General features: G+C 38.4%; 1 protein-coding gene and 1 long non-coding RNA gene across 5 annotated transcripts in view; one reads left to right on the top strand and one right to left on the bottom strand.

Moving 5' to 3' along the window:
* The window catches only part of doc2b (double C2-like domains, beta), a 158,737-nt gene that overhangs the window by 108,219 nt on the left and 34,315 nt on the right, over window positions 1-16,203 (top strand). For all 4 annotated transcript variants that reach the window (XM_083530691.1, XM_083530693.1, XM_083530690.1 and 1 more), the window contains one exon: window positions 8,850-8,929. In XM_083530691.1, the coding sequence (XP_083386817.1) occupies window positions 8,850-8,929 (80 nt within the window). The remainder of the gene's footprint in view (window positions 1-8,849; window positions 8,930-16,203) is intronic.
* Window positions 1-16,203, bottom strand: part of LOC310720259 — a 69,126-nt gene that overhangs the window by 33,077 nt on the left and 19,846 nt on the right. The window lies entirely within an intron of this gene.

Here is a 16,203-nt window from a genome sequence, read left to right as displayed (position 1 = left end):
ATCGATTATCCACATGGCTTGAGTTTTCGGATTACGCTGGTTCTCTTTGAGCGTGTCACGGAGAAGTGCGCAAATCATTTCAGCCCTCAGCCTTGTTCCTCTTCACACACCTCCAGCTGCGATGGCTGGGATTTTACTTTACTTTCATGCTGACTGCCTTCGTAAGCAGCTGTGTGGAGCAAGAAGCTTGTGCAACACACTACATTTAGCCCTCTGACTGAATAGCTGTAGGTCCTGATTACTCCACTTCTTGCTGTTGCCCAGGTCTGCCCTCTTAGATTGATTCTTCAAACAGTTGATAAGTCTAAATGTATACGATTGGCTTGAGCACAGGGTTGTGCCTGTGAGAGCTGCATTTGTTGTTAATAAGGATAAACCATCTTAAAAACCAGAGAGCTGTCTGTAGGGAAAAAAGGTTGGTCAGAGCAAACAGACACTGAACAGCAGTTGTTTCTCCCCATCACAAATCATCAGGTTAGCATGAAAAGACAATTACCACAAATCTTCTTGTTAGCATGAAAAAAATTGTCCCAATTTATCAGGTTAGCATACAAAACAAATGTTGTAAAAGCTGCTCCTATTGAAAATATTGAATGATCAAGGTTTGAGTTTGGTTACATGAAGTGTTTGTTACTGGTTTGTTTAGTTACCACATAATTTTCAAGTACACATGGACAACTTATAAATACTGAGCTATTTAGCAATTCATGTGCATAAATTACGTGTCTATATTTGCTGAACCTTCCTGTCCAAATTTATTATTAAATACATTTTAATAATCACCTTCTTAAAGTGACCAGCACTGGTTTGAAAAAAAATATCTGTGCATGTGTTCAGTATTGTGATATCACGAGCCATCATGCTTCCTGTTCCATTTAACTCCATAAAGTAATTATTGATCTTAAATGGGAACAAGTACTAACAGAGGCCCATTGTGGCTGGCATCATGCTGCCCCATGCTCAGGGCTTAACCTGCTTATTTATTGGTCTACTATGAATAATAATTTAGAAATAAAACTTAGTTCCTGGCATAAGCAACCCAGTTTTTTTTTTTTTTTATCCAAAGTAAGGCTTTTTTGACAAAAGGTACATTTCAAGATTTCTGCTAAATATCTGAAAGCCTTGCTTCAGGGCTCCTCAGAGGCTCACAGTGGCAGAATCTTTTCAATTTTAAACTTAACATTTAAAATCTCCAGTTCTGAATCTCAAGCCATCATCTCTTTCTGTTGCGTCCAGTAGATGCCTGTGCTCCGAGTCTTACCTGCACACGTTAACTGTAATTATGTTCCATTTTGCCTATACCTCTATGTGCGCGCCGTATCGACGGATATAATTATGAGCAAAATAATGGCACCTCTTTAGTGTTAATGACACCTGCTGCACATTCTCAAAAGCTGCACCGTCAATACGGAAATCATTAGAGGCTCCTTGCTGCCCTCAGCCTCTGAACGTGTCGAACAGAGAAGGAGACTAATGGAGGCTGGCGTGGTGTGACCAGTCTGAACACAAATGGAGCTTTCTTTCTGTTTCTCTCTCTATTTTTTTTTTCTTTGTCTCTCCTGTTCCTTCTTTGCTGCACCTTTATCTTTACTCTCAATCTAATCGCTCTATATATGTTTTCCTTTTCTCTCCTTCTACCTTATTTTCTGTTCAAAGCCTCAGTAGACTGTGACTCATTTGTCTGTTCCTTTGGGCAACGTTATTTTTTACTTTCAGGCTTTTTTCACCTCATATATAAAGCAAGTCCAGGTCATTTTTAATTTTTTTTTTTTTTGCCGTGCACCATATCTGGTCCAAGACCACAGACTGTATAAGTAAAATGTTAGAGTGAAATGCACCCTGGAATTATTATTCTGCATTTCTAGGGCACTTTGTCACTTTTTTTATGTTGCATGATTGGAAACAACAGGAAGGTGCAGCTTTATTGATAATATGATGCTTCTGTAAAATGAAAAGTGTTTGTACTGCTGTCTCGAGATCATGAGTAGGAATCCCAGGGACGAGCCTACAGCCATTCCTGGCTTGCTACGGTTATTTCCATTGTCACTCAATTGAAAATACACGGCCGTGTATGTGGAAGGTGTCAAATAGCACTTTCTTTTTGTTGATAGCAAAATGAGATAGAGCCCAAAAAGCAGAACTGACTGGAGAACAGGAAATGACAGATGACCAAATTAGTGAGAAAGCTTTGTGAGAATGTCAGGTTTGTAACAGGTCATAACAGGTTATTAATAAAATTTCAAAGAAACTTAACCTTAATCTTTCCTAGCACCCTCACCACCACCCCAACCCCCATCCCACCCCCTTGACTGGGCAACAGGCCAAGATACTGTATGCCTCAAGGAGACAATGAAAAGGTTTCATGTCGTCTTGGATACAGTTATGCCTTTGCGCACGACGCTTTCGTTTTGTTTGAATTCTCATTCATTGGATTACAGCGCCTAGTAATAATCCAAGCGCACACTATAAATCTAAAATGAAACGTGAAGAACATCAGCCCCATCAGCCCTCAGAACTCTCTCTCCGCCCCCTACAGAAACCCCATCGCAACATAACAGCCCTGTCCCTCTCCCGAGGTGTCTCAGTCTCCCACAATGACCTCAGTGCTTCTTTAATAAGGGTCTTATCTTAGTGAAGTCTAGGAGGAGTAGCTTGCACACATACACACTAACACACACTGAAGGTCATGGCTAACATGTTCTCAGGATGCTCAATTAAGGCACACTATACTCTGATTCACACTATCTACTGCCAACCGGTCCCTCAAGCTAATGACCGCACATTAGCCCGGCCCAAATCATTGCTCACTTTCATGCGCTCTAGATTAATTAGGATCAGATAAATTTTCACAACAGTTTCTCCACACAGAGGCAATGTCTACAGGCTGCAGGTTTTTATGCCAACCGGTCAGAAATGTGTTTATTTTTTCATTCGCAGCTCACCAAACATCATGGTATTTGACAGAATCTCCATTCAAACTGCCTTCAGCTGTTAGATATTCAGAAGAGAAGAATAAAACTCATTTGTGATAGACGTGTAGGAAGAAATGCTGTATTCAGCACAACGTTGCTGATTCTTTGACAGAAATGAGGCTGAACACAGCGTTATTCACGAGCTTTTAATGGTTCAAAGGCACAAGGCTTTAGGTCGGTGCTAAAGTGTCTATTAGAAAGTCTTTTACAGTTTTTCTCAGTTGCTTTGGAGTATTTCTCAAATCATCCTTAATATTTGCAAACCAGTAAGTGCATTTCTGAAAAACAATTTCTTCAAGCAGCACATTGGATTTCTTGCAAAAGCCAGTAATTTTTTCAGAATTCTTAGTTCATCTCTCAAAAGTAAGTATTTGTGTCAATGAACATCTCATTCCCATCAAAATGAAAAGTCAATTTTCATTGTTCACAAACAAGATCATCAGAATATTTAGTCATGTTGTCAGTATGACGCTGCACAGTTTCAGTATTTCCTGAGGTAAACTACGGTTTGGATTACAATAATTGAAAATGCACAAGGCTAAATTTCATCTGTATGGTATCTATGAATTTCAGCAACACATCTAACATTTCTTGAATTGATGAATTGTGCAGATAAATCTTGAATTTCACTAATGAAGGAGAGTGTATGGCGGATCAAATATGCAGATTACGAATCAGAAATATATACCGGATCGGTCGAGGCCCGGGTTACCGAAGACCGCCACAGGAAATGTTAGCCAACAGGATACCGGTGGAAATTGGGCTACTGTTGGCCGAAGGAGGAGAAGGAGAGAAGGAAGAAGACGTCTACAGAGACAGCAGGGAAAGGAGAAGTGTAGGAGAGTGGAGGTTAGGGTTGGTACATTATATGTTGGCACATGTAGGACGTTTTGGAGACAAGGTGAGAAAGGCGCAAATGAGATGGTTTCGACATGTGCAGTGGAGGTACATGGCGTACATCGGTAGGAGAATGCTGAGGATGGTGCAACCAGGAGAGAGGAAAAGATGAAGGTCAAGGAGGAGGTTTATGGATGTGGTGAGGGAAGACATGCAGGTAGTTGGTGTGAAAAAGGCAGATGTAGAGGACAGGGGGGTATGGAGACGGATAATACGCTGTGGCAACCCCTTATGGGAGAAGCCGAAAGAAGAAGAAGAAGAAGAAGAAGAAGGAGAGTGTATGGCATCAGACCAGCAAATTATCAACCAGATCTCAAAAATAGGTCAAAGGTGACTCACGAAAATCTTTGGCGAGCGTATACAGAGCAAAACACAGTATAACAATTTAACAATTTAACTTTCCGGTCTTTTGCAATTAAATATACAATCAAATAAATAGTGAAGTAAAGTGAAGTGAATGCTGATGGCTCTGGCCTCCTCACCCTACACCATTGCCTGATGCTTTGAACAAAAATCTCCACAAACACACTTCGAATTCTAGTGAAATGTTTTCCCAGAAAAATGAAGGATATTATAATCGCAAATGAGGACTAAATGTAAATCAATCATAAAAATAACTAAAGACATGTAAGAAGGAGTTTGCATAGGGGTGAAACATTTCCAGATTTGGAATTACTGGGAGTCATACTAAAGGCATTATATTTGGATGCAATCTGACTTGCATCAAACACAACAGGTAGGCGTCCATTTAAGTACTGTAATGCGCAAGCCTACATTCATTTCTATATTGTCATTTTAATTTCTGACAGGCGTTTCCAAACGCCATCGTGACCTCTCTCTCTCTCTCTCTCTCTCTCTCTCTCTCTCTCTCTCTCTCTCTCTCTCTTTCTTTCCCTGTTTTGTGTTCAGGACGTCTTGAGGTTACACTAACAAGGTCCATGTTTACGATATGCTTAATCGCAATGAAAGAAGGCCCGTCGAAGCAGCAGCCAGTTTTAATTGAGTTTTAATGCGGTGTAATCAAAACCTTGATGAACGCCGCAGATGTCCGAGAGCGGCAGGGTTGTTTTTCTGAAATCTTAGAATAACACATTTATACTTTGCTTCGATTTGAGATTTAAAGGTTTTCTTTTGTTGACGAAAATCGGTAACACCACACGGTCAAGGAGGCTTTTTAATATCTTTGAACGTATGAACGTATGAAACCCCTCGTAGGTTTTAGGAGGCCAACTTCCGATTTTCTCACCCCTGCCAAGGCTAATTCATTTATCATATTTTTTCCCAGAATGGTTTCAGAAAGCACGGCTGTGTTCCTGAATGCTTTAATGCCGACACACATTTGAATTGCAAATGCATAGAAACAAAAAAAAACTAGCATAAAAGAACGACCGAGGGCTGTTTGTCGCTTTGAAAATGTCTATGTAAGCTAGAGTAGAAGACAGAAATGGCTGACAAATGGGCTTTTAAATTATAGCAACTCTTCATGTCCAGCTGAGCTGCCGAAAGGGCTGAATTTCACATTGCTTATATTAAGCTTATTGACTTAGGAACGTTAAATAAGTCAGCTGAAATGATCTTGTTTTCATTCTTTCCTTCTCCTGTATTTTTATGTGATGCGAAGCTGGTTGGAGGCTGTTAAGACTATTGTATGAAAATCAGATTTTCAAAGCATTAGCCAGATCAGACTAATCAGATACAGATCTGGTTTAATCCTTAAGGTGTTCACTAATGCTACAAATACAATAGTGTTAGACCTCAGCCTCTTTTGACTTGAACAGATTTTGTAGATAATACACTTTATGGATAAAAAATGTAGACACCTTGTTGTTGTGCAAGTTGTACAGAATTGTATATGATGTCTTCGAATGCCGTAGGTTAAAATTTCCCTGTCACTTAAACTAGGAGACCCAAACCTGTTCCAACATGACAATGCCCCTGTGAACAAAGTGAGCTCAATGAACATATACATGGGTTGGACTGAAAGATTATGAATGGCCTGCTATAGAGCCCTGACCGAATTTTACTGAATGAACACAAATCTCCAAAATCTAGTGGAACATCTTCCCAGAAGAGTGGACTTTATTATTACAGCACATGGGAAAAAAATGAGGAATGGGATGTTCAAAAAGCACATACAGATCTTAAGCTCAGGTGTCCAGCGACTTTTGTTCAAAGCTTGTTTCTATAAAATTAATTTTCTGACCTGCCAGTTCATATACCTACATATACCGTATTTTCCACACTATAAGCCGCTACTTTTTTCCCACGCTTTGAACCCTGTGGCTTAAAAAACGAAGCGGTTGATTTATGGATTTTTCCTGGGTTTTTCCCGGTTTCACAAGCTTCAATCCAAAAAACTGAGCCCCATAACATTAGACCAATATTATTGCCCAACAGGCATGAAAAAACGCACTTCACCTGTGTTCTGAGCTGCCCGGCATCGGGAGAAAAGCTTCACCGATGGTGATTTTTAAACGCACGACGATGCCAAAAGAAAAACTCTTGAGAGATATAGTTGTGAAAGGAAGGAGGAAGACAGTGAACAATGACTTTCTTGGTAGCCTACTGTTTAGATACAAGTCGTTGTAACGCATTGAGTCTGGGTGAAGGGAGAGCTCACTAACTCCAGTTGCAACAGAAATCATATAAGCACAGACAGGTTTCCAAAACTTTTGTTTTACGGGTTAGTCAAAGAAACTTAGAAATGAGCATCAGAAAATAATAAGGAATAACATATTCCTCGGTCTTGCACACATGCAGTAATACCGGAAAAATGCGGCGGCAGCCTATTCCCAAAATGCTGCTCTGCTCTTAAAAGAGCCACAACATATTTCACCCGATACACCGAGTAACAGACACTGTCTTTCGTTAAAGCCTGTGTAAAGTTAATTAGTTTCAGTTGTAGGCTTATAGACAGGCGCGGCTTATTTATGTTCAAAATAAAAATCTTTGTCAAATTCAGTGGGTGCGGCTTATATTTGGGTGTGCTTAATAGTCTGGAAATTACGGTAACTGCTACCAATCAGGAAGGCTGGACAAACACATGTTTCCTTCAAAACACGTAATGCCTATATGCGCATCTTTTTGGATTTAATTTCATGCAGTATAAAGTGTGATCATGTGTACCATCTTTCACTTGCATGAACTCACAGATGCCCACGACTGGCTAGTGTTACTGTGACTGACAACGACAAGAGAGTAGTGGTGTTCCTTCTATTTAGAAAGCATGACCAATTTTGCACTCCTGAATGGTTGGTGAATGCTTTTCTGTTGCATCACTTTAAGAACTTAAGATTCTACTAGTGGTGCATTTGTTTTTATTTTCAGCATGCTTCACAGAACCCTTAAACTCCCTGCACTTCATTATGACTCTGTATAGCTCTCTAATAGTAGAGTACAGTATGTTTAAGGTCATGATCTAAGCACAAGAATCCGATCCTGCATCCACGTAGGAGGAACAGCCTCAGGTATTTCTCACGGAGCAGAACACTGCACGGTCATGTATATTGATTAACCCTTGAACTCGATCATACGATCAGTGTAGGCCTCCCACTATGCTACATTCTTCACCGGCTCTCAGTTCGACCCCCATGCAGCAGGGGACAATTGAAAAGCCGTGCAACTTCAAGTTGTGGCATGGTGTTTTGAACAATTTCTTTATGGCATGCTTTGTGAATAAAGAATATTGCCTCAAGGGTCATGTTACTGCACTTAAGTAATTTTTTTGCATATAAGCAACTTTTACTCTCTACACAACTACATTTATGATAAATAACACTGATTATCTCTTCATCATGGCAACTGTTAGTAGGTGGGATATATTAGACAGCAATTGAGCATTTTGTCCTTAATGTTGATGTGTTAGAAGCAGGAAAAATGGATGAGCATAAGGATTTGAGAGCGTAAGGAATTGACAGTGACATCTTTATCTGCAGAAGAGGTGATATCACCATTTACAGGGTATTGAATGTATTAGGTGCGATTTGTCTTTTTGCATCAAATGAAGCTACTCCACATGAAGGTGAATTAGCATCTTGCCGAATGCCAGGTGTTTCACATGTAATTTTATTTGTTAATTAAAGATACCTTTTGGAAATATTGCTTTACTTTTTTTTTACTAACTTGCTTGATCTTTGTTTCTTTCTGGCATGTTGAAGAGGCTGTTTTGATGGTTAATGCAGTGTTGCACTGTACAATTTCTTTTTTTGCATTTTATGAAATAGTTTAGTTTCCTTTTCGGCTTCTCCCGTTAGGGGTCGCCACAGCGGATCCTCCGCACGTTTGATTTGGCACATGTTTTACGCTGGATGCCCTTCCTAACGCAACCCTCCCCAATTTATCCGGGCTTGGGACCGGCACTAAGAGTGGCTGGGGATGGTTCCCTGACCGGGAATCGAACCCGGGTCGCAGCGGTGGGAGCGCTGCATCTTAACCACTAGACCACCAGGAGACCTTTGCATTTTATGAAATAAAACCTCCTAATAAAAATCTGCTGTCTCTTGTGTTAAGGACTAGTGCATATTTGAGCCTATGTTCAATATGAGCCTGAATATGAGTTCAAATCAGATCCTCTAAGACTTTTCTTAAGTCATATTAGAATTGGTGTTTTTTTTACAGTAAGGTATCTATACTTTTACTGAAGTGTGATTTTTCAGATACTCTTTACACTTTAGGAAAGAGCGAATGAAAGAAGGAGAAAGAAAGAAAGAAAGAAAGAAAGAAAGAAAGAAAGAAAGAAAGAAAGAAAGAAAGAAAGAAAGAAAGAAAGAAAGAAAGAAAGAAAGAAAGAAAGGCATACATTTTTATACTTGGAAATATGGTCACATTGGGCTGAGCAATGGTTATCAATTCCTGCTGTCAATCAAAACTCTGCTTGAGTCCTCAGGCTAAAGCAGTGAAGCGTGGACATGTCCATAAAGCTGGATCAAAGGGTGTACAGCATTGCAGCATTAATAACGGTTATTTCTTCTCTCTCCACAGCCACTCTTGGCACTCTGGACTTCAGCTTGTTGTATGATCAAGAGAACAATGCCCTGCACTGCACCATCAATAAAGCCAAGGTAAGCGATGCTATTAGCACCTCAGCTGGTCTTGTAGAATAGCCTCTATCAAGTATATTACACCTTTAATAATTTTGACTGAAATCCCCGTCCCCCTCTTCAGTTGGAATATATTTTATGATCATATTGATATTTTCTGGAACCATGATCCCTTTATAATTAACACTGAGTTGAAATATGAAACAAAGCCTCTTAAATAACCCCGTTTTGCTGATATTCTCTTCTGCACATTTTTTTTTATATCTCGCGTCCTTTGATGGTTCCTCGATCACAACTTTTGTGTTTGAGCACAAAAATGGTGAAAAACTTACACCCATAGTTTTATCCCATTATGTCATATATGAACATGCAAAAGTTTATAGAAACATTATGAAGACAAGCAAAGCTAGAATTTAAGGAAGAGCACTCTTTGTATTACCCAGGATCCCATCTGCTTCTGCTTGTGTCCTACAGAGCATTGTATGTCCTTTTAAGATAGTTGACAGTCGAGACTTCATGGTATTTCCATTAAAAGCTAATAATGCTTCCTCTAGCACTCTGTTTACTGGCGGAACTGGTATTTATTTCTGTTTACATGGTGGTGTTAAAGATAATTATAATCAATTCAGTATCTCATCAGTACCACCATGTAAGGATTTGCCCCAAAACATGACCCTGTACTTGTCTTTATCTTTGTGTAATACCGCTGCATATTCAATTACACTTGAAATAGACTTCAGCAAAGGAAGTTGAGCTGCTCTGAGGGAATACCGGGTTTTTAGTATTCAGTTCTCATCATTAGCTCTCAGGTTTTCACTTAATTGTGTATTTTAAATTAGAATAAAATAAATTAGCAGCTGTCAATCGATTCAAATATTCAATCGCGATTTTCTAAAGTTGACTTGTGATTGATCGCATCTTAATCACACTTTTTTACATGTTCTAAATGTACCTTCAATTAATATGTTTCTCAAATATGGATGCTTTATGCAAAATTTGTCTTTATGCTCTATATTGAGTTTGAAGACAAAATATTTTTATAAATGTTTTAAAGTTATTTCGGAGTTTTACGTCTTCAGGACACCAAACGGAACTTTTGCTATGTTTCCACACGGACGGTTTTGATTGCCAGATGTGTGCATCACAGCGGATTTTGGTGCTTGATTTGAGACTTGGCGCATCAGTAAAACAAATGTGTAGTGATTAAAAATAATGTTTTGGTGGAGTTTATTTTTTCTTTATATCTGATCAAAAAAAAGGACGTCGTCTATAAATGTGTGTAGCTTTTAATTTTTTTTAACATTTGAAAATAAAAATGATCAAACAGAAATGCTGCATTAATCACGCGTTAACAAAATGCGTGCCGTTAAAACTACTTTGCGTTAATGCGTTATTAACCCTAATTACCAGCTAGCTTTCATTTTTTATTTATTAGCCTTTGTTTTGTTGTTGTTTTATAGAAGGAGACACAGGGGGCGTTTCGGAGGGGTTTGCACGCTTGTTGACAAACTGGAACAATTCAAGCGGATTGCAGTCAAAGCATTAGCAAATGGAAGTGGTGATAATCACAAGGTTTATCCAGTTTCCTATGGAGAAAACACAGACACAGTCTCGCCTTCTATTCTCTGCTCTCTTCTGCTCTTTTACTTCGCCTCTTCATTTCTGGCAACATTTTCTACTCTATTCCTCTTTCTTTCACACTTTTTTGCCCATTAGAATGAACAATTAATTCTATTTAGAGCCGATGAGAGGAAACAGAAGGAAAAGGTTTATTTTGCATTGATTATATCAAATACTTACACAGGAATGTAGAGTATATAATCAATGCAAAATAAACCTTTTCCTTTTGTTTCCTCTCATCGGCTCTAAATAGAATTAATTGTTCATTCTAATGGGCAAAAAAGTGTTGAAAGTGTTGAACATTATAAATATAAAATGCAATGTGTATTAGACAGGAATTGCAAGTGAAGCAGGAAATTTTACTTCTAAATTCTTGAATCTGATTTTTTTTGGAAGACACAGACACTGGAAGAGCTTGGCCATTCTGGGTTGGATTTTTGGGGAAAACACACCTCATTTCTGTATCTTTTTTCTTTTCTTTCTTTTTTTTTTTTACAACTCTGCCTTATCACGTTTCAGGTTTTACAGCCTGTCTAAATTCTGATATATCTTGCTCCACTTATGCGCTGTTTCAGTCTCTCGTCTGAGATAGAACGCTCAGCTAGAGAGAGTATGGAGTGCTTCTGGACTGTGAAGATAACCCGGATGATTCTGCTTGGTTTGGTCTCTGCATTTGAATTAATTTATTTATTTGTTTTAAGGCATGATATTCAGCGATGAGAGCAGCTGTTTTCTATTTGTTGAGCTCCCCATTCAACACACTGATTATGCTAGTGTGCTTGAAAACAAAAGGACATGTTATTTACTTTTATGTTGCTTTATAAAAGTGAACATGCTGTTTAATATCCCAATGCTCATCCCCGTGGATTTAAGCTCAGTACATTGGCCCGTCCTTTCTCACTCAAGCGAAATAACATATTGGGTTATTTTGTTATCTGAAGAGCACAGGCTGAGACAAACCCTAAAGCAAACAGACCTATTTAGCATTCTCTGGTGAATTATATCCCGTGCGTGTGGTAGATGTGGTGCTCCCACTGGTAAAGCTCATTTCCTCACAGCTACTTTCCTCATTTAATATAACTTGGGTTACATTCTACATTATGAAAAGTAAGAGAGTGCTAGTTTCCCAAGCCTAAAAAAAGTTTGATTGGAAACTTTGTCGGAGCATGTCCCTGATTAGATGGTTAACGTGTGGACTGCATGTAAGTGACCCGATTCAAGTATATATTTAATTATCACCCAAATATACCATTTCATTTTTCATATAAACTTGTATACACACAATATCCAGTCAGCCAATCATGTGAAATTAGTGCAATCCATAACATTACTGAATAACTCAAGATCAAGATGTCTGGCAACCAGCAACCATGCCATAGTCAAAGTCACGTAAATGTTTTCCCCCCATTCAGTGCAAATAGAAGAATGGGTGGAAATCTAAGTATCTTTGATCATGGCATGGTTGCTGGTTTCCAGAAATGTTAAAATTGCTAAACTCTTGGGAATTACACAGTATGGTGTGGAAAACAAAAAACATCATTGGCAGTTCTGTTTTTGGAATCCACTTGCATGAGACTAGAGAATAGCCAGAGAGATTTGAGTATTCAGGAAGGCTTTGGTAACTTAATTAACCACACTATACAACAAAAAAGCTATTCAGAAAAAGCATCTCAGCACACAATATGACAAACCATGAAGACCACATTGGGTTAATTTCTACAAAAGCAAATGTGAGCAAATATGAGGTAAATGAAGACTAGTGTTCAACACAAAGTCTACTAAGAATCTTGGCAGGGAAAGGACACATCATACAGACGTTAGACTTTTTTTTGCAAAGACTTCGAAAGTCATAAGGTCAGCAAAAGTATGATGACAAGACAAAGCTTTGATGGTCAGGACTAACCTTCAGCTTTCGTTTTTGTCCAACACCTCTGTCTGGATTCAGATCTGTACCTCAGCCAAACAGCTGGCTTCCCAAACCCCTGCCGAACAGCAGAGGTAGATCGGGCTTCCCTTCGCATACCAGCTGTTAATTTTTCAGCCGCACTGCCAAAGTAGTCCTCAGGCTTGACAAGCGATCAATTTATGATTCAACCCAATTGCCAGGAGAGCTGAGATTATTAACCGAATAAACAACATGAGAAGACTTTGAGGACTTTCCCTGGAATCTGTATTTTCTACCAAATGAAGTTTCTTTACCATCTGGTGTCTTCAATAAACAATTTAGAGACTACTAAGGAATGCTACTTGTTTGAATATGCTAATAGATTTCTCTATTGTATGAGCTTCATATGAAATGCACTCAACATTTGCGGGTTTCCTAAGAGCCCGCAAATGTTGAGTGCATTTCATATGAAGCTTTGACTTGCTCTGTTCTGAAGGCCAAACGGAAACTGGTGCATCGACTCAAAACTTTTTGGAGGCAGATAATTCTAAAATCACAGACTTCTCCTAAGGCATATCAAGTGGCACAGTAAATGACATGTTCAAGCAGATGACAGACCCAAACCACTTGTCCAACTGAATCTTTGGACTGATATTACACGGTATGATCCATTGTTCCTTCACTGAGATTTAGTTTCTATACTGTTTGAGACACAACATAGGATAAAGCATAATTAATCTCTTTAAACCCATATAAAGGATTTAGAAGCAAAAACAAAAAAAATCAAATAAAATGCACATTTGCAGTTGCAGCATTCCGGCAAGAGACAAACTACAAACGTTTAAAAGAACCTGTTGCTTGCTAGTGTGAACATAGGTCAAAGAATAATGTCAAATTATTCACTTTCTTATATAAGAGTGGGCTTTGTAACATAAATAAAACTAACTAGGTTCATTGACAAGAGGTCAGTAAGATTGGGTATAAATAGTGTTTCTCTAAGAGTCTCTCAGAATTAAAAATGGGTGGAGCTTCAACAATCTGTGGAAGACTGTGTCTACAAATTGTGGAACAATTTCATAATAATGTCTCTTAATATAAAATTACAAAACAGTTTATTATCTTGTAATTTACAGTACATAAAATCATCAAAAGTTTCAAAGAATCTGGTGAAATCTGAGTGCACCTTGAGAAGACAAGGCACAAAGGTGAAAATCAATATTGGATGCCTGTGATCTTTGGGCCCTCAGATGGCATTGCATTTAAAACAGTCATGATTCTCATTTAAAACGTACTGAGGCAAATTGGAAAATTGTGTATTGTCAGACGAAACCCGAATTTGAATTTCTTTTTGAAAACCATGGACATCATGTCCTTTGGACTAAAGAGAAGATGGACCATCAGCACTCGTTTAAAAAAGCCACATCTCTGGGAGTGCATTAGTGCCTGTGGAATGGGCAGTTTTCTTATATGAAAAGGCTTCATCAATGCTGAATATAGGTTTTATAGCAACAAATGATCCCATTTGTCCTTAAAATGCTAGTCCAAGCTAAATGTATAGTTTTATTTATGTCTGTACCTTGAGAGTCACTAACAGCTAAAACCAAATTCCTTGTGTGTGTCAACACACTTGGCCAATAAACCTGATTCTGATTCTGATTTAAACATTTTATTAAATGTTTTTGTTTAATTGTTAATAGAATATAAATTATTACATTGTCTTTTATATTTACATTTTACACAGTGTCCCAACTTTTTTGGAATTGGGGTTTATCTTAAACACAAGCGAAAAAGAAGAAATGAGTACAAATGAGTGACTCATCATATATCGTATATGGGATGAACCGTTTATCATCAGTACTATGGCTCGTGTGCAAAAAGTTCATGTCTTTAGATAAGCTGATGATTTAATGGACCAGGGTAGTGAGGGAGTAAGTAATTTTTACACTGATGAATTATCAAAAAAGATGTTAGATAAAAGTTACTGAAAGCCTCTGTTGTTCCAGCTCAATCGATGCAGTAGCTACAGTTCCATGAGCATAACGAGCATAAATGTGTATATGTGGTGGACTGTGCTGAAAAAAAACTGTAGAAAGGCTGATATTTGTGAAGCAGATATTGCAGAGCGTCGGTTATCAGTCATATTAAATTGTTACGTATTGTCACAGTGTGATAAGCGCTCAACTAGAGGCATTTCTAGGTACAGGAAATACATGAGGATTATAAGGAATTACCTCTCGAGGCTAGCAGATAATGGAGCGCTTGCGTTAAGTTTCTCATAACACACATACGCTTGATGTCATTGATTCCTGGAGCTGTTGTGCCGTTATCTTGTTGCATATCGAAATTCGGAAAGCAATTTGTGACCGAAACGAGAGTATATGCCTCTTCTCTGGAAAAGTTTTTTTAATAAGGTCTAATCACATTAGATTTACCAAGTCACCATTGGCCAGGGTTTACCAGCCCTGTAGAATGTGCCATGTTGTTTCTAAGCATGATACAATTATACAATTATACAATACTATATGTATACTACTATTATGTGTAGTAATTGTGGTAGGTTTGATCATTTCATATTTTTCTGCAATCTTCATCCTGAGCTGCAATTATGAAGTTATTGGCTCTGGTTGTGTGACCATTTATAACACCCACGTGATCATATGAAAATAAAGCATTTGTGAGAGAAGATATATAATAGTTTCTTTTTTATGATTATGCGCATCACAGAAATTTTAATGCAGATTAAAATCCCTAATGAGCAAAACAGATGTGACAGTGGAAAAGGAAAAACTCCCTGAAAGTACATTGGGGAGAAATCTTGAGCTGAGGAAGCATAATGGCTTATTACAATAAAATAGTTGGCATGATGCTAGTGGGAAGTAGAATATCTTCTTACTATGTTACTAACTAAAAATGTACATGTTTATTTTTATCCCTTTAACAAGAGAAGGTCAAGGATCCATTTTAAGAATATCCATGATGTAGTGTGAAAGTCTACAGTGGTAGAATGTAAGAGCTCAATGAAACAACAACACCATGATCATGATCCTGTCAAGGTCTGTACCAACGTACACTACAAACTCAAAGAACTACTGTATGGAAAAACCCAATAAACCAAAAATCACAATCGGGAATGACATGCATGTTATTGTAATTCTAACACATCTGTCACTACATGACCATCATTTAACCTTAGTTCAGCACATGGCACTTATCATGTGCTGAAATGAATGACAAGGCCCCACAGAAATTGTTGGGGGGGGGGGAGGCAATTGACTGTGAGTCAAGCCAAGGTGTCAAGTGAACTCTATTAAAGAGGAGTCTTTCTGTCTCTTGATCACCTCCCACATTTCTCTCAAATATTTCACAACTAAAGTCACCTTCACATGATGCTGTCTGCCTCAGAAAAGGGGCTGATCTTATTACAACCCAAATGGACAACAGCCCCCCGCATGCACCCCACCAGTATGGGCTCTGACAAAGGCTCAGTTGGAAAAGAAAGCATGCCTTTATGTGAAACATTTTTTATCGTCTGGTCAAAAAGTCTTGACCCAAGAAACGCTGGCACAAATCACTGTCTTAAAACTCTCAGAAACAGCAGGATGGTGGGATTCGGTTACTTAGCAGAGGTTTTTTCAATGACAGTCCATCCAGTCTTTTACTCCTGACTGAACGATACATTGTGTATCTCATCTATTTGTTGTACAAAGTTTTCTTTGCAGACATTTTTATGGGGAAGACGCTAAATATCCATCATCTGACATCATCGCCAAGTTGGGGTTTTTTTTAGTAC

Source organism: Silurus aristotelis (assembly GCF_946808225.1).
Source record: "Silurus aristotelis genome assembly, chromosome: 26".
Classification (NCBI taxonomy): Eukaryota; Metazoa; Chordata; class Actinopteri; order Siluriformes; family Siluridae; genus Silurus; species Silurus aristotelis.
This window is presented reverse-complemented; position numbering and strand designations above follow the sequence as displayed.